The sequence below is a fragment of the Mauremys reevesii genome, linkage group 6, assembly GCF_016161935.1.
Source record: "Mauremys reevesii isolate NIE-2019 linkage group 6, ASM1616193v1, whole genome shotgun sequence".
NCBI lineage: Eukaryota > Metazoa > Chordata > Testudines > Geoemydidae > Mauremys > Mauremys reevesii.
In genome coordinates, this window is record NC_052628.1 from 99,152,263 (window position 1) to 99,172,004 (window position 19,742).

Genomic DNA, 19,742 nt, shown 5'->3' on the forward strand with positions numbered 1-19,742 from the left:
AAATGGACTGCTAAGAACAAGTTCTGCAATATTTCCATTTAAAAAAAAAATACACAAGCAGCATTGTTCTGCAGTATTTCCTTTGATACCACCACAGGGACAGTGAGTCTTGCAGCAGTTGAAAGGAAACGCTTCTTTTTTCAATAAATATCACAGGAACTTGACATGAAGAAAAAGAAGAAAATGTTCAAACTGAGTCAAACCCATTGACTAATTATAACTCAAATGTTTAAGCATGAAAATCTGATTAGAGTTAAAAATTTGACATGGCACCTCACAAAATGTATTTCTGCAGAGGAAAAGAAAACATGTACAGTTTGCAATTACAGCCAACATCATCATTCAAGATTGCTGTTTCCACTAGCCTGGAATAATCCTAAAAGGCATGAGATAATTCACTAACTGATTACGTCTACATTAATCAACATCTTATTTTTACATTAATGATTAAGTTTAAATCATTTTAATAAATACGTTGAGGAAAGAAAGGTCAACTTTTCTTTGAGAAAGGGAATTGCACAGACAACTGAATAAAGGAGGCAATTATTTTTAGTTAACTCATTCACAATAAGAAAAACACAAAAACAGCAACAGTTAATGACGCATAGTATACCTTATACACAGTTTATAAAATTAAAGGGACACAGTTAACATGAAATCTAGCCATCTTAAAAAAAAAAGTTGTAAAAAAGGAGTTTTTGGTACCACAGCTGCCAGAATCCCTCTGAGATTTGTGGTTTCATAATTACTGTCTTAAAATTCTCTCTATTGTTGCTGTGTGACAGACAAGGAAGGAAATTTAACTAACTATACAGTGGAAACAATAAAACTGACTATATGCAAAACGTTGAGATGCACAAAATAAACAAACTGAAGATAGAAACACTCTACTCATTCAGTTGCAATATGGATGGGGTCACTTAACACTAGTAGGTTAGCATTTTCAGAAGAGCGTGTGATTATTAGATTAATGGGAGTTCTTTATTACAGCAAGAAAAAGGCTGATGCAATCATTCAGCTAGTCCAACATGTACTTCAGTCACTGCTCCTCTAATTTGTTTATACAGTGCAGTATTTGAAATAACATAACGGAAGTTAACCAGAAATCAAGTTTGTACTGCATTGCATGTAGAAGCAATAGAAAGAAATATAGTTTCAACTGAAATATTTACATAATTAATATCGCCAAAGGCAATTTCAGAGCAGCATAATCTGATATTTTCCTCCCACTTCAGAATTATGGTTTGAATGTAATTCTTGGTACATAAAATGTGGTTTTGAAAAGAATTGTGGTTTGACTAGTGAGCATTCAAGAGTTTGAACTTTGTAGTATCAGAAAAATTCTTCTCTAGAGCATGTCTGGCCTCACACATCTGCTGTTTTCCACAGACCTGTTTGCCATCTTATTATATACTAAATTCAACAGGGTTAGAAATGCAACGTAAGGGTCTGAGTTTTAATGGAAGGGTTTTTTTTCTCCGCACAATATATGCCTCATGTCATCATAACTCTCATCCAGCTAAAGGAACTAAAGCTTCCCTAATGATTTGGAAGACTGAATTCATGCTTGACATATGACTGAAAAGCGGACATCAGCATTTTAAATACATTTCTATTTCAGCTGATAATTTTACATTAAACTGAACATCTGTATGCTCACGGGACATATCTGGAATTGTATTTCACTCATATAGACCAAATTCAGAGATGGTGTAAATGGTGGTGCAAGGGTGAAAGCAACCAACAGGATGGTATAACATGGAGGCCCTTCCCAAAGTTTATCTTACACCCTCTGATCACTTGATTTTTCTGTCCTACAATTCCACCCCCCTCACATTATGATACAGCAACCCTTCTCCACTCAGATTTACACCACCACTTGCATCACACTTCTGAATTTAGCCCAAGAGGCCGATTTAGTACATTTTGGTTTGCTATGACGCATTAGCAGCAGCAGAAAGAGAAAGGCTGATGAAACATTCTTTTATACCAGGGGTTCTCAAACTGGGGGTCGGGACCCTTCAAGGAGTCACAGACTATTACATGGGGGGGGGGGGTTGTGAGCTGTCAGCCTCCAACCCAAACCCCGCTTTGCCGCCAGCTTTTATAATGGTGGTAAATGTATTAAAAAGTGTTTTTAATTGATAAGGGGAGGTCGCACTCAGAGGCTTGCTATGTGAAAGGGGTCACCAGTACAAAAGTTTGAGAACCCCTGTACACATGTCTGCTTGTTACTTTAGGGATTTCTAGATCCCTATATAAAAATCAGTAAAAGTTTTAAAAAACACAAAAACTTACAGGTATACCATGTTTGTGTCTAAGTCAATGCAAACAACATCCTGTGGTGGATCATACAGATCAAAGTATCGTGAATCAACTCCAACTATAAATGGAACAGGAGCACTGAGCACTGCTGCCAGAGACAAAGGACACAGGGGGATGTATGGACACTGCCATTGAAATGGAAATATCATCTGAAGGAAAAATGAAATGAAACCCATGTATTAAACAGGACAACACAGATAGCGTACAATAAAAAACAAGTGAAGTTGGTGAATACAGGAAACAAACAAAAATACTAAAAGCAGCGTTGAAGTCAACAACTCAAGCCACTGTCAAGGTTGCCTCACAGGTTTTTAAAGGGCTGCACAACAAACTGTAGCAATTCCAATAGTTATAACCATTAAAACTGAGACCTAATCATGATGGACATTCACAAAATGCCACTGCTGTAAAACAGCTATTTAGGGCAATCACATATTAATTTACAGTCAAATATTAAATATATTAGCCACTCTTGAAGTCATCAGAAAAATGCATTGAGGAAGTAGGAATTTCATGGATTTCTGCTATAGTTCCTTCACCAACTGTGCTTGCAATATCTTCACTGATACGCCCACATTTAAATTTGCTTTGCACTGGAAGTGAAAATGCACTTGAAAAGTATATTGTTAACCTGATTTAACCTAATCTGCAAACATTTTACTAAAAGTTAAAAAAATGTTGATAAGACCCCTCCAAGAGGAAAAATATAGCTACACTGGAGTGTGAACAATATGGCATTAACAAAAGATTTCAGAAACCAAAGAAGATCTGAGCTTCAAACTTTGCTATTCCCCCACCAAAGAGAAAGATCATGAACATCATAAGCATAGGATTCAAGAGAACTGTAAAGCCAAAGAGAGGTTCAGAGTAGAAGGTTTCTTCTCAAGTTTTAGGCTGAAGTTTCTTGCAATTAATTTTCGTTCAGAAAAGGGACTGTTTATTTCAACAAGAGTTGATTGAGCCATGTGAGTTTATGCAAGTGTTTTTCTGTGTCATTCTAATAACTCAAAAAAGTGTGGGTTTTTTGTTTTGTTTTGTTTTAACATGTTCCATTAATTTAATCCACAAAGAGACCAGTATTATTGGCATAAAGGAATACATCTGGTTCAAAAGTACATCTCCAGTGTCTCCTGAGGCATTTCAATTTGGATGTACAGATCTCTAGAGAGTCTGTAGGAGTTAGGTCCAAACTCCCAGCTACCTTCCTTCTGCCCAAAGACTGCTTGTGGTACCGATCCTGAAGGACACACAGACCCTTGTCTAGGACCTCTGACCGCTATCTGTGGTCTCTGACTTCCCAAGAAGTCAGCATTCCATTACCTTGGAAAGCATCAACCATTAAATACCCCAGAAGCAATTGTCAAGGACTGCAAAGAGTCAGCAACTTAAATAAAACAAAGAACAGTGGCATTTAAATATAAACACAGTAACACAAAAAGATTGCAAGCTCTTTCTGTCATCGTTTGGCTGAGGCTAGGCATGAACATTTTCAAGCCAAAAGGAAGGGGTTTGGGGTCAACTCCAGAAGGTGATGAAAAAGTGGAAATCATAATGAAAAATTATACTGTGGAGTCAGCAATGACTTCATTCATTCACCACTGTACAGAACATCCTGTACTTACAGCGACTACAGCTTCAGCTACTCCAGTCAGTACAGCTGGTCTCAGAGAGTGCAGCAGAATCTTGCCCTCTAGCAATACAAAGAGTAACAAAGTAGCACAGTTTTCTGGTCCAAGATTCATCAGCAAAGTACTGAAGTTTGCTCCACTAGGAAGAGAAGAGAAGATTACTTGGATCCAAACAGTAGTGTTCAGCATACAGCTAAAGATTTAATAATTGCTACAGCAACAGCAATCAAAATGCTGGGCATTTACTGGGAACTATGACAGACTGAGAGGAGTTGTTGGCTTCAATTCATGTCATTATGAATAGCTAGTCAATAACTACCACCTCACTACAGGATTTTCACTATTGCAAACAGAAACTAAATCCAAGGGAACCTCTTTAAAATAGCTTCAGTAAATTGTTCTTTGTTATGTTTATGAGTTTCCTGTTACGTGCACGAGCAGCCATCAGCCAAACTTGCTATGAAATAAAATAGGCATTATGAAAGGAAGGCCTGTCTAACTAGTGAATGTTCCAGCTATGCAGATATCTGGCATCACTGTTTAGGATGGAATAATTCAAACAGTTCATCAAAAAACTATACCCATTCATTCCAGAGGTCTAACATCACAGGTTCTAACTGAAGCTGGGTCAACTCAATCATACATACTTCTGAGATAGATACAGGTTTAATTCCATGCAGTTAATTTGTGGGTTGTTTGTTTGTTTTGGGTAAGTAATGTGTGGACATTAAAGATTCTTGACACTTCATACAAAAGAGATGGGGTTTACCCTCCTGTCCTGGAGCAAGAGGGTCTCTTTATGCACCACGCCACTGTGCAGTTTGCTGACTGGCTGCTATTCTCCACCATTAAGGTGGATACATTCCAAAGGTGCTCAACACTTGTCATTTGCAAATAACTCTTTGGGATCCTCCAGCATAGGAGGTACAATATAAAAACAAAGTTTCCGGAGAAAATATCGGCTTTCCAGTCTGAAGAAAGTTTGATTGAAGTGTTAAAACTAAAAAGGAAATTTGTAAATATAAATATGTATACTACAAATTTAAACTGTGCGTACAGGGCTCCAGGAAAGAGAAGGCTTCAGACTGCTTTTGCAGTGAACATGCCAGCCCCTATGACTATACAAATACATCTTTAGACTCCTTCCACTGTGCTTGCCCATGTATGCTCACTACTTGATTGTGGCCACCAGCATTGTACACTCTCCCATGGATTAGGGGGGGAGGGGAAGGAAGCAGAACAATAAATAGCCTCTGTTACAAAAGCAAAATACGGAGATCATGACGTATAACTCAGTTACCAAAATATCAACTATTTAAAATACAATCACTCTGAGCTAGGAATCTCTGTTCAAAAGAGATCCTACAGTGAGCCAGCAAGCAATCACTATATATGAACAGCAGATAAGTATTCAAGCCTTATTACTTCCTCATATGTGTTGAGGTTTGTACACTACTTTTCCACACAAACTGCATTATAAATATACAGTGTACATATATTTGATCTTTTACAATTATCTGAGATTTAAATCATAGTATGGTAAAGTTTTACTTTCTCTCATGCTTCATCCCCAGCCCATTTTTAAAAAAAACCAAAATCAATAAGCCGTATAGAATTTAAACGTTGTTAATGTTACCTGAGCGGCAAGGGTGTAGAAACTGGTTGAGACAATATTAATGCATCATGGGCAGAAAGCTGAAAAAGGTGAAAACATTCAATGGATTTATGCGGCAACTCAAGAGAGTACAATAATCCAATCAAAGTTTACGACAGAATATTCTGATGGCACAGCAGGCACACTAAAGACAGTATGTCACAATGCTATCCAGAGAGATTATCAGGGATAACCCTTGAAACTTCTTGACCCAGTGAACAGAAGACCCAGAGTAATCATTGAGACAACTCACAGAAGTTACAAGAAACAGTCTGTGACATAGCCGCTGCCTGGTGATTAACAGAATGGCACTACAGATACTTCAAGAGGGGTGGCTCATCTAAGAGACTTCAGGGTGGGTGGGTAAGGGAAAAAAACTATGGTACAGTAAAGGGTGCCTACAAAATAAAGAGGTAAGAAATGGAAATTTGAGGAACCAGAAGAACATTCTACTGCCAGTTTCATGATTGTAAATCTGTAAGAGCTCTCCTGGACTTTCAAGTGCACTACTCCAAATTTACAGAGCTCTAAGAGAGAAGCATTTGGCCCCTTGTGTAAAGAGCAGCCCTGAGGCTGATGACAGAAGCCCAAAGGAAGAACCCACACTTTCTGTGCCTGGGAGAAGGGCCACCCCACCTTTATAACCAGAAAAAGTAATAGATATTTTGGTTACCTGTACAAGGATTCTTGGTCTTTGAGGTGAAGGGAAAGGTATATTGTGCATGAAATGGGATATGTGCCTGAAAAGAATATTTAAAAAAAAAAGTTTTCAATTCAGCAAATTCAGTTTTAAGTATAGCAGACAGCCTTTCATCAGGTTTGCTTTTACAGATTTTCTCTACCCCCCCCCTTTTTTTTTTTAAATCCTTTAAAGCAGTCCAGAGGAAGGTTTGCAAAGTCACTTACACACCTAACTGCTGTAGGACAACAAGGAAGAAATTCCTCAAATGTTCTACAGCAAGAGGAAACTGCATTTAACTATAATATTGTGTCAAGCATCAATTATTCAGCATATGAGACAACAGGTGAAAGGTACACATTTTAAAATTCAAAGTTAAGACGACATTTTAAAAATAAATGTGTTAAAAGAGCCCACTTACCATGCCTACAAAATGCATTCTGATTATTAATACCACATGCTCAGGTTGTGTGTGTGTGTGTTTAGAACCTATGGCAAATGTAGGTTTTATTGAGTTTTTTATTGCAGTGAATATTTTTCCAAAACAAACAACACTAAGCAGAGGTAAAAAAAAAAGTACACTGCATACTATACCTCTACCTCGATATAACGCAAACCAATATAACACGAATTCGGATATAACGCGGTAAAGCAGCGCTCGGGGGGGGGGGGGGCTGCGCACTCCAGTGGATCAAAGCAAGTTCAATATAACGTGGTTTCACCTATAATCCAGTCAGATTTTTTGGCTCCCAAGGACAGCGTTATATCGAAGTAGAGGTGTACTTGCAAACAGGTACATTTAATCTGGGGATTAAATGACATGGCATTGTCCCTCTGAACACAACCTCTCACACACACACACCCCAAAAATGATGAAAAATGGACCACTACCATCACTCTTTATTCCATCCATACTCTAATGACAGCAGGGCATTTTTCATTGCCTGCGAGCTCACTTAGAACAGTGAGAATTTTGTCATGCTTCATACCTATGTGCCTCAACCTTTCATAGGAAAGGCTTCCAAGAGGGAGAGTTTCCTTGCCGAATTCTTGGCTTCTCCCTTATCAAAGCTTTTAACATTTCACTCATCCCTATGACATGCAGCCAACAAGGGGGTCAATTAGCACTAACTGTGGCATTTTAATTATTTTGATACTTGTCCACTAGGAACTGGACACAGACCATCCCACTCTAATCAAACACTGTAGTATGGTTAATAGCTGTAAAATAGTGGTAACACTTGGTCATTACAGACCCTGGGCTGGATTCGAACTGGCAGTCTAGAAGTCAAAAGCTCTATATTTCATTGATTAATGCAGCTTCCCCAATATTTTATTTAAATAAGTGGAACACTAGTAAAGTTATTCTGACCTCCCTCAGAGCCTAGTTTGAGATGAATTTTGGGGTGTGGAGTGGGCAGGGGTTGTCAGTGTCATTAACTAATCTCGACGGACGTTGATCCTACATTTCATCCAAACTAACTTCATGGCTAATAGTCAGTAATACTCCGTTCTCAATTAAAATTAAGTAATCTGAGATCTTTTCATTGATTTTGGTTAGGTCAGGAGATTACTGAGCAGATTGATACAGTATGATATTCTCTGATCTCAAGCCACTGTAAAAAACCCCATCATTGGAAAAATCCCCAGGGGAATGGGAACTATCAACTTAAGGTCACTTATTTTTGTTTATATCTTCTGAAAAATGATTACACAATGCAGACCTAAAAGCTCCAATAGCTTATAGTTTTCAAAGATACAAATTCTTAAATCGCTACTTTTAATATTGTAGGTGGTATTTGAATCTAGCTACATTACTAATTCAATTACCATTTTAGCAGCATACACCATACCTTAACAGGTAAAACTGTAGCTTAAACAGCATTTTTAGGCTGTAATTGTACAGCAAAGTTACTCTAAAATCGGTCTTAAAAGGAGAGATGCATTAGTTATTAGCTCAGTCTTAAAAAAACATAATAGCCCATCCCAAAACATAATAGCATATTATTCCATAATCACTAATCTGAATAACCAAGAACTAGTAAATCTCCTGTCTCAGTCTGGTAAATTGGTAGTTAGGCGGCACAGAGAACAGTTTCACTGATGACAGGAATAAAGTATCAGTGCTGATCTACAGGTCAGATTCATCCAAATGTATCTTCCCATTAATAGGATTACAGTCTCCTCTGTACTCAGTTAACATACACAGTTATCTAATATGGTCTTCACTACTTGCAATGGGTTGTACAGAGATCATTTAGTTAAGATTCATAAAAATGCTCCAAAGACCTCCTTATCTGTACATAAATTGCTACAAAAATATCTCCTTTGACACATTCTTAGCGTGTAAAGAAAGTAAGTATTAGCAGCTCTGGCACCTCAAGGGCACAGTGGGAGACACAAAAGATACCACCAAGCGGCATATTGACTTTTAGATGTCCTTTCCAAAAACAACAAACCAACAAAAAAAGGGGCGGAGGGGGGAGAGGGAAGAGCGCCAAAGTCTACACTGGATCTTCTGATGAAATGTAACCAATAAAACCAATGACATGGTCTCCCTAAAAGTGTCATTTCTTGAAACGTGCCATTTCTGTAAGTATCAATATTCCAGCACACATTCCACTTTTATTGTGAATTAGTTTGTTAGGCATATGATGGGAGCCACGAAATCTTGTTCCTTATAGAGAGATGGTCATGACCACTCTACATTAATTGCGGATTTTAAAAATAGCCTAAATATGTATTTTCTTTAAATATCCTTAGGGTTCCCTGTTTATATCCTCAGTGACTTCATACCAAATCAATTCATTTTAAAAGAACAGATTTATTTTTCTAAATTGCAGTGCCGCAAATCTAAAGTGAGGATCTAAAAACCTAGCTGTTTTTTGCCTCTTCTGTCACCAGTAAGAGAACATGAAGATAGAGCATTAATAAATGAGTCAGGAAAATCTCCAGTCCATTCTTCACAGCCATATTGGCTCTGCAGTAGTGCTAACAGTAGGAACAAGTAATTTTTGTCAAATCAGTACAAGCCACTTAGTACAGTCAAGAGTACAGAACAAATACACCAAGTAAGAAGGTGCCAGTTACATGCGGTCACCTCATTTTTTGAGCTGCATCTACATTTAAGTGCCTTGAAACATTAATTTATTTGGAAGATGCCAAACATACTTTTCAATTGGAAGAGGATGAGGCCCAGAGACAGAGAGCTTGTAGATGAACATAAGAAATTTTCGAAAGGCTTCGAAGAAAGGCCAGTGAGAGAGAAGGCAGATGCACGTGTTGGAATTGATGGATTTGGAAGTAACCACTTTTCTCTCCAGAGCTGTCAGGAGACCCAGCTGCATACACTGCTTTTCTGTTAGCAGCTCCCGGGAATAAGGCTCATAAAATTGAATAGCAGCACCATACACCTGAAGGATGAACAAAAAACAAACAAACAAGCAAATGGTTATGCCCAACATTAAACAGAAAGTTGGGTTTGGATTTCTTTAAAGTACTCTTCATTCTTTTTGCGATGTGTTTGTACAATGGGACTCTAGTCCATGGCTGGGGATCCTAGACACAACATACACACAAACACATACAAAAATGAAATATTTCGTTCTATATTAAAGCATCCTTATGAATATAGAAATATGAACTTTTATGTTTAATATTTCTCTGGTCTCTCCCCTTGCCCCCCAAAAAAGTTTACATATAATAAAGTAACCTAGAGCTTCTATGCTATGAAATGGCACCTTCTACACAACTCAAACCAATTTAGAAAACTGTTCTGTTTATGAACATTTCCATGTGGTGGTTGCACTACACATAAAACTACACAGGAGCTTGAAGTTTAGAATCCATTTTACATAGACTTTTGACAGAAGAGTGACTTTTCCTGACACTCCCAACCTTGCCTGCCAAAGTTTCATGTTAATTGAAATATACTGGAAAACTGATAATGCAAGATCAATAACTGATACCCTAAAATATGTTCCTTATAAAGGAACAAAAGATTGATACAGGTTTCACTTGTCCTTTGGTCAACAAGGATTACTAAAGTGGAGAAATGGTTTGCGGCTGCTTGGATGACCATGGAGCAATATTAGAGCCAGATACTGTGGTATGAGATCAACAGAAACTAAACCTAAATATTATTATAAAATGAGGCAACTGAAGATCCCCTTTTCAGTTGAACATCTTTTCTAGAGATGGATTACAATTTATTTTGCCCACATGGAGTGAGAGTTTGGATTTCTTGATACACCCAGGTCCTGCAATTTTATTTCTATGGAACCATAACTGTATGCTTCATTCCCATGGGACTAACCACTACAAAAAAAACCTCTTCATATTATTTCCTTCCTGCCTGCCTGTCTCTTGCCTTCCTATGGGCTCAGCCACCTCAAGTTCTGCATAGGCACTATCACGCCAGTGTTCATTTTGGGGCTGCAAAAAGAACAGGAGTACTTGTGGCACACCTTAGAGACTAACAAATTTATTTGAGCATAAGCTTTCGTGGGCTACAGCCCACTTCTTCGGATGCATAGAATGGAACACATAGTGAGGAGATCTATATACACATACAGAGAGCATGAAAAGGTGGGAGTTGCCCTACCTAACTCTAAGAGGCCAATTAAGTAAGGGGGTCGGACTTTTGAAGGGGCTGGTTTCCTAAATGCTTTTTTGTGTATTTTGGACATAATATTTCAGAATTACCCCAAAGTTCTAGAAGCAAGACTAATTACTTGAAGGGGAAAGGAGATTATTTTAGCTACAGTCAGTCACAAGTGACCAGGAGGATTTGTATTTTCTCTTTCCACAATAAATCCAAAAGGGCATAGGTGACAGACATTCAGTAGGATAACTGAAATTTCTTAAATACTGAAGAAGCAATGTATGTTTTCTCTCAATACCAATTGAATTCTAGCTTTAGATAAGTCCTGATATCAACCATTTAAAAAAAAACAACAACAAATAAACACAATAATCATACCTTTTCTGCAGAAGAACCAGTCAGGACAAATGTTGAAAACACTGGTAATGGGTATTTGGTTTGAGGATCCCAGCATTCAATAGTGGCTCCCATAGGAAGGCAGAAAAGAGGTACAGATTCTGACAATGGGAATGATTCATAATCATCCTCTGGATATCTGAAAATTAAACCTTTTTGGGGAAAAAGAAAGAAAGATTGACAAGTGCATTTTCAATGCTCTGCAAGCCTTGAACAAAATAACAGCCTGTTAAACTGCACGAGACTAAACAATCTAATGTGGATTTCAAATATCCACGTACGTTTAAAACTCACTTTTTGTAAGAGTTCAAACAATTCCGAATTGTAAACTTTGAAACCGAATATCTGACTTTAAACTACATAGGAGCTGCTTAAAAAAACTTATTCTACACTAGCAATGCCTTACTGAGCAGAATTAATGTTCCATTAAATAGAAACATGAATGCACTGACAGGCTGTCTACTTTAAAACTTCAATTAATTTATGTTAATCCTTTGGTAGGATTAAGGTACAGATGTGTGACAACTGAACACCTTGTGGGCAGTATTTCTGGCTGACAGATACTCCTGAATTCCTAGAAACATTGCACAGAAGTACCAGCATACCAATGTCACTTATATTGGTTATTATATAGCACCATCCACCCTAGTATCTATTATTTCCAACTCCACTCAGGAAATAAATGTTGGCAATTTATTCCATTCAATGGGCAAAGGAAGAAGCTTGTCCCTAGACTTCTGTTGTCTTTTGCTCTATAAGCTCAACTGGGAAAGTCTATTTTTTAAAAAAACAACAAAAAAAACCTAATGCTACTGCCACTATTTTAGTGTAATTCACAGACAGATTTACACAAAGATTTCCCAGCCAGTTCTTGGTTGGGACATTCCTCAGCCCCTCTCCTTCACTTAAAACAGGTGAAGAGATTGCAGAAGAGGACAGAAGAAATGCACCTAGCTTCCATGGTATATGCAAAATGCTCTGATGGTTGTGAGGAACACACATTAATTTATTTGGAAGATGCCAAACAACTAAAAACAAAAGGTTGTCTGGAATCTCCAACCATTTCTTACTCCCCACCATCCCCAAAAATACAAACAACAAAATAAAGAGAAGTTTTTTTGCTCACTAAAAGCAAATACAAATGCTTGCTAAACTGAGTTAAGGATATCTGGCTGCAGAGTCTGCCAGGGCAAGCCATAAAAATAAAGGAAACAAGCTGCAAAGACAGTACAGAACACAGCCAATTGCTTGTAATAGTGGTAGTCATTTGGTAGTGTATTACACCTGATCTCCTCAGACTGAATTGGCTTCCAATTTCCTTCCAAGTGCAATTAAAAGTTAAGAACTGCTAAGTGTCAGGCATCTCACAAGGCACCCAGACACATGACAGTAATTCAATGCCTCTCCACAGCCCTGCTAAAATATAACGTATCCAGGTAGTCTGCTGGGATTCCCTTGCCGTTTCTTCACCTATGACAACTAATAACAAGCAGCCAATGTAGTTAACCCTCTGCTCTCACTGCTCCTCCTGTTAAATCCAAGCCAGTTGGGAGGTAGCTATTCCAGGCATCCGCCATGGCTTTTTAAACCCCATCTCAACAATCAACACTCCCAGCTATGCCCCCGTTCAAACTACCCTAGGGCCCCCCTTCAACTTCCCAACCACCACCTCTCCCTGGCATTCTCAGTCTCCATCATCCTGGCTCCTACAAACCCCACACCTGCTACAGACGGGTGCACAGGACTAGGCTCCTGCCTCGTGGCCATCTGCTCTCAGCGTGCAAGTCTGTGGGGGGTGGACTACTTGTTCTCAATGGTGAGAAACATCACACATGGAGCTGCATAAGCCTGGGCAGTTATGAAGTTGTGTTTGCTCTCTACAGCCTTTCATCATTTAATTTCCCTCTGTCTACACAGTATATCTCAGATGCTTCTGCTGGCAGTCACTAGATTTGACCAACAGTGAGCTAAAGTGAGGCTCTTCTCAGTGGTGGACCCTGAACTCTAATCTTAGCTCTAAAGGTAGATCATGTTGGCCTTTGTTGAACAAGCTAGGTACAAGCTTTATATGTTTACTCAGGATTTTGCCGGGGAAGTGGGATAAGCTGAGGAAAGGATTATAGGAATTCATTTTGGTTGACATTTGTCAATAGTTGTTATATATTGGATCTCTACTCTGAGAGCAAAAGTTAATAAGTTGAAAGAATAATTTAACAAAGTTAGGCAGGACACTTATGTACTTCTCCTAATATATTTAGGTGCTCTTATTTGCAAAAACTTACCAGCTTTATATGCTATTGAGTTAGAAGCCGGCATAGACTTCTTATAACAGAGGTACACACTGGACCCCCACTGTAAGACACAAATTAAGTCTCATCAAAACCCACAGAGACAGCATCTGAATGGAGCAGTACAGGTTAAGTGTTTGAACCTATTTATAGTTATACCCAAAGCAGAGACATTTAAATAAAAAAAATGTTAGAGGAAACGCTGGTGTTCATCAGCCCAACAAGTAACAACACATCAGGAAATTCAGAGTTAATACTGTGCCCTTTATCAAAGGCCATAAGTAAAAAGACACACCCACTGTTCTGTGGCCAACAAACAATGGAACAGGTACAGGTGAAATAAAGTAACTGCAGGTTTCACTTCTGCATTTCCTTCCTTTTGTCATTCAAGTCAGACCCTTGGAGGGACATCATAAGCTTTTACAGAATCTGTGACCAATGGAAATATTTCCACAGTGTTTGGTTTGTTTTTTGGGGCTTGGGGTATGACAATGTATATAAGTGTTTTTAAAACAGATTTCCCTGCAGTGTTTGAAAACTAAAAGGAGTGCTGCACTAAGGGCATGTCTAAACTATTGGCACTACAGCAGCACAGCTGCAGCACGCTGTTGTAGCATAGGCATTTCTGAAAAGGGTTTCTCCATCAATGAAGGTAATTCATTGAAGGTTTAGGCGGCTTAGCTACAATTCTCAGGAGTTTTTCACACTGCAAGTAACATAGCTAGGTCGATCTAAATTTTAAGTGTACTCTACAGCTCAGAAACTGAAGGCAAAGCAGACCATAAACAAAAGTAAAACTAATTTCATTGATATACTGTCCAACGGAAAGTTCAAGCAAGGAATATAAGCAGTGAACTGGATTCTCTGACTTTTAAATAAAAACTGTTATCAGTAATAGAGGTAAAGAAATGTGTTTACAGTGCTTTTTTGTACTGGCCCTTAAGTACCACTAAGGAGGTTTGTTTTTCCCTTTTAAAGGGGAATGGTGTGTCAACATGCAAATTGAGAAAAATTACTAGTTAGTTAATGGAGATAATCCTGGCAGAAGCGTCTAAGGAAAAACGGAAACAACAAAAACTACAAAACTAACATAAGTCATACTGAGAATGAAAACATATTGACACAGTAGAATAAACGCATTAATAACAGCATTAAAAAGAGTCCAAAAGCCTTCCTGTTTTGTTCCTTTTTGTTTCAGAAAAAAGTTTAAAGTTTTAAAATGACATATTTATTCTCACCATGCCACAATTTAAGTTCTTATCAACTTTGCAGAATGTATGGGGAGGCGTTTCTCCTTTGCTGGTAACAATAACACAGATATCTGTTACAGCCAAGGAATTCTGAGGCCGTACTGGAGGAGCCCTTCGATAGGTAATAAAGATTCGTTGGGAAGTAGCTGAACTGTTGTTAACATTGGCACAACGACCATAGGGAGTAGCTTGGATCACCTCACAGCCTAAAATTACACGTTCCTTCCCTTCATATAGAACTCTGCAGATAAGGAAACAAATAGAAAGATACAAACATTACACACAGATACAGCATGTTATTTGTGCAGATACATGCATGTGGTCTTTCTAGGACTGCAATTAGCTTTGCACACCAATAGTAAACAACAACTGACATGTGAGAAGTGTACATTTCACAGTCATCTTAACCATAGTCTCACAATAGCAAGAGGTGAGAGGGATGTGAAAATACACACTAGGCAACTGGCCTAAACAGAGAAACTTTTTAAAAAGGGACTTCAGTGGGAGAGTCTTGACTTCAGTATTTAAGAAATTTCAGTTATCCTACTGAATGTCTGTCACCTATGCCTTTTGGATTTATTGTGGAAAGAGGAAATACAAATCCTCCTGGTCACTTGTGACTGACTGTAGCTAAAATAATCTCCTTTCCCCTTCAAGTCTTCAGCAGTAGGTGTGTAACTTTCAGACACCAAGTCTGAAAGTTTGGCCCTAAGTAATTAACTAAAGGAAGAGTGGAGGCATTGCACTGTCAAAGGAAGCTTTCACAATGTTTCCTCACACTATATCTAAACATGTCTTATGCTAGTTATTCCTTTTCGGAAGCACTAAAATGTTGCCAAAATTCATTCCAAGCTAATTTCAATTATTTTTAAGGGACTATTAGAAAAGACAGAAATTTGCTAGCTTGGTCAGCTTTTAGAGAAGTGGGCCAATTGAAGTTTCTCATGACCAATTCATGGTTTCTCTGGCATTTTAATCTCAAACACTAGCCAATTAAAAGGATTACATTTTCTGTTTAGTATGCTGAGATAACTGCTAACTTCCAGGAGTAGAAAACTCTAAATATACTCAGCATGGAGAAAAAGTTGCTTGAATATGAACAGTGGCAAGAAAGGCAGAATTCAAACTGTACCAAATCATATTTCTAAAATAGTAATACAACATGTAAATTTTATCTTCCCCATCCAAAAGAAAGCAATTGTTCTGTCTAATCAGACCTCCATACTACTCATATACTTTATATACTCGTTCATTAGCCAGTTAGTTTATAAGCTGACCCCCCCACCCCAAAATGGATAGATAAAAATAGCAAAAACTGTATGACCCTTTCATAAGCTGAACCTATATTTCAGGGGTTGGCAAACTTTGGCTCCTGGCCCATTAGGGTAAGCTGCTAGCGGGCCTGGACATTTTGTTTACCTGGAGCGTTCACAGGCACAGAGCCCCTCAGCTCCCAGTAGCCACAGTTTGCCGTCCCCAGCCAATGGGAGCTGCAGGAAGTGGGGCCACTTCCCTCAGCTCCCATTGGCTGGGAACAGCAAACCATGGCCACTAGAAGCTGAGGGGCTCTGTGCCGGCTGCAGATGCTCCAAATAAACAAAACCCTGACGGGCCGGGAGGCAAAGTTTTCTGACCCCTGCTATATTTTAAAAGTTGGCATCACAAGAAACTCAAAAGTTTTGCTAGAATTATTTTAATGTAATCTAATGAAAAGCCTGTTTTTATAATAACTGAACAAATATGTATTCACCTTCAAAATTACAGTCAATATTTAAAATCAGTAAATGGATATTTAAAACAAGTAACTTAGAACAATATGAGACTTTAAAAAGTCTTAAAATCCTTCAAAAGTGTGGATCAGTCTCTGATTCACCAAACAGTTCATTAAACTCGGTTTCAGTCACAGCTGCACTTGCATTGTCATCGTAGATGTGGGCAGTGTTGTCTTCAGACTCAGATTCCTTCTCATCAGCCTCTGTTGTGTCATCAAATATGGCATCAACTTCTGACCTGTCAAGTGCATTGCTGATACAGCATTTCCAAAATGATTTTATCATTTCCAAAGGAATGGACACCCACGCGTCCTTGATCCACTGGGTGATCAGATTTATGAAGCCTGAAATCAGATTCCCACTTTTTGTCAACTTTGCCATGCCTGAGCACATCTTGGTCTCTTATTCCACACTTTTTCAAGCCATTCAATAGTCCCACTTTCATCCGTCCATCCCTTTTCATGTGCATGTACAATGACACCAGCAGGAAATTTCACAGTTTTAGGCAAGGTTTTTCTTTTACAAAAACAGGAGGGAGCTTTGATCCATTTTCCAAACATGATAAAACCACTGTAAAATGGTTATTTTCACGGTCAGTGGTTTTAATTAAAACTGTTTTTTCACCAACACCTTTACCGTTCTGTTAACTGGGAGAACGAATGTCATCCATATTTCCTATTTGTGACAGTTCAAATGCATATCCCTTTCGATATTTCATAATAAATCTTTGGACAGATTTGATTTTTTTCTTCCAGATCTCTCAGCAGTTTTTGCGCTATCTTTGTTGGCTGATGAAGACAGAGACCATGATGGTTCATGAAGCGAGTACAACCACCCACTGATGTGACAAACATTGACGGCTTTACTGACTTGTATTTGTCATCTTTCAACATTTGCAGAGCATGCAGACGAATTCCAGTTCTAGTGACAGTGTACCCATTTTGTCGATATTCAACAACCCAATTATTGAGGAACTTTCTCTAGCTCAGGAAATGAAGTGCACCTCGTTGGACAGTTTTTCTTGCTTCTTAGCATGTCTTTTAGTGTTGTTTTATTTTTTCCCCATTCTCTTACTTGCTTCTCATTGATACAGAATTCACGAGCAGTGGCACAATTGTTTGCTTCTGCATATTCAACAACTAAGTTGAACGCAGCATGATAAGCAGACCGTTTTCTTTTCATTTCACTGTTCATTTTAAATACTAGTATGAAAATAGATTATTATTATTACAGATTTTGTAGGACTTTATATAGGAATGTCACCTGCTTTATCACTGTCAAATTATTATTGTTCTTTATTTCAAAGCAGCCCTGTAGATTGGAATGTCTAACATGACAGCATGATAACAGGCTATTTAAATTTTATTAGAGATTCCATCGATTCTGCACATTATATATTCATATTGGCTAGAGACTTACAAGGTCCTTTGGTAGAAATGCATGAAGAGATCAAATTACACAGTAGTGGACTGACACCAGTGCTATAGTACTATCATTCATTGTGTTTTTCTGATTGGCTGGTAAGGTGTAGCATTTTGTAAAAGGCATGGGTCAAATGTCATGCAGATCTGTAGCACTGCTCTTTTAGTATTCACTTCAAGCCAATCTAGTCCACTAAACAAAGCCTCTGCAACTTTAAAAGGCAGCAGTATTGACATCAATAAATGGGTCGGCAAACTTTGGCTCCCGGCCCATCAGGGTAAGCCGCTGACAGGTCGGGATATTTTGTTTACCAGGAGCATCCACAGGTATAGGTCGCAACTTCCCGCAGCTCCCATTGGCTGGGAACAGTGAACCGCAGCCACAGGGAGCTGAGGGGGCTCCATGCCTGCAGACACTGCAGGTAAACAAAATGACAATGTATTCGACATTCAATTCAATGATTCCATAGAGTTTAAAATCACCAAATTTTGGTGTAGACCTGTTTATAAACTGACCCCCGCTCTTTGATGTGTCACTTTTTTAACAAAAATATTTGGCTTATGAACAAGTATATACAGTAATACTTACCACTTTCACACAATTTTCAACAATATTCTAAAATCTTAACATGCTTCTTTTGTTTCCCTTGACTAAACATACTTAGTTATGCTGACAATTCTCTTTTTCTTGTTTCCAAGAACACTGGCACCTAGCTTCTAATCACTTATGTTCTTTTTTGGTAAGTGGATAGAGTACCTGCAATTATAACTGTCACCAAATAGCCTGTGCCAATCACTTCTCTGACATACCACTAATAAGTCTTAAGAACATATCATGCATTTATGTCTGTGTATTAAAAAAAAAAGACCTAATACCTAGAGTATTACATTCGAGCAAAAAGATCAAGTCAACCGAGAGTATGATATCGTTTTCATATTACGTCAGCATGTAGCAGGCTAAACCGGTCAGTTGAGCCACAGAACACTGTTGCACAGTGGACTTCAAAAAGCAATTTTAGTCCATTAAAGGCCTGATCTTGATCCTATACCACTGAAATGGATACTAATGGACTGACTTAGTGCCCCTTACTATGAGATTATTTCTTTGGGTTGCACAATAATAATTTTATGTACATAAGGGCGCAGATGGTGCTGAATGCAATATAAAATGGATACAGACAGCATGTCATGTATCATATTACCTTCACTTTTGACTTACTTGAAAAGTGAAGTGTTCCTTTTTACCTGGCATGGAAAATTTTAACTGAACAAACTAAGTCCAGCAAAGTTATAAGAAACTGAAAATAGGGTCTTATAATGGGAAAAAGTATCAGACAATCTTAATTCAGACATTTTGGACAGAGGCGTGTTCAAGAAAGTATTTCTAAAATGCATCCTTCACGACATTTTTTTATGACAAGATGAAATACATATATGGGAGGAGGGGGGAATCAAACTATTCCCAGCAAAATATATAGCATTGCCACCATAATAAAATATTGGTAGTCCCATAATTTTAATATTAGCATAACATATTACCTTCTACTTGAGTTTCAGAGAGGTTTCAATTTAAGGCCTATTTATAGTTCACAAGTGTTTAATATCACAGATTAAAATAAGTTTATTCTTGAAGCATGTTTCCAACTAGACTTCATCTTCTAAAAGGGAATATTGCATCCCTCAATCCCCAGGATAAATTTCATACATTTCCAAGTGCTACCAGAGA

At 38.2% G+C, this 19,742-nt stretch overlaps 1 protein-coding gene across 4 annotated transcripts in view; it reads right to left on the bottom strand.

Annotated features, from left to right (window-relative positions):
• DENND4C (DENN domain containing 4C) overlaps positions 1 to 19,742 on the bottom strand; it is a 104,785-nt gene that overhangs the window by 47,425 nt on the left and 37,618 nt on the right. For all 4 annotated transcript variants that reach the window (XM_039543566.1, XM_039543569.1, XM_039543565.1 and 1 more), the window contains exons 3-10: positions 14,812 to 15,064; positions 13,568 to 13,637; positions 11,268 to 11,437; positions 9,458 to 9,699; positions 6,281 to 6,347; positions 5,590 to 5,648; positions 3,948 to 4,092; positions 2,299 to 2,474 (exon numbers count right to left, since the gene is read on the bottom strand). In XM_039543566.1, coding sequence (XP_039399500.1) covers positions 2,299 to 2,474; positions 3,948 to 4,092; positions 5,590 to 5,648; positions 6,281 to 6,347; positions 9,458 to 9,699; positions 11,268 to 11,437; positions 13,568 to 13,637; positions 14,812 to 15,064 — 1,182 coding nt within the window. The remainder of the gene's footprint in view (positions 1 to 2,298; positions 2,475 to 3,947; positions 4,093 to 5,589; positions 5,649 to 6,280; positions 6,348 to 9,457; positions 9,700 to 11,267; positions 11,438 to 13,567; positions 13,638 to 14,811; positions 15,065 to 19,742) is intronic.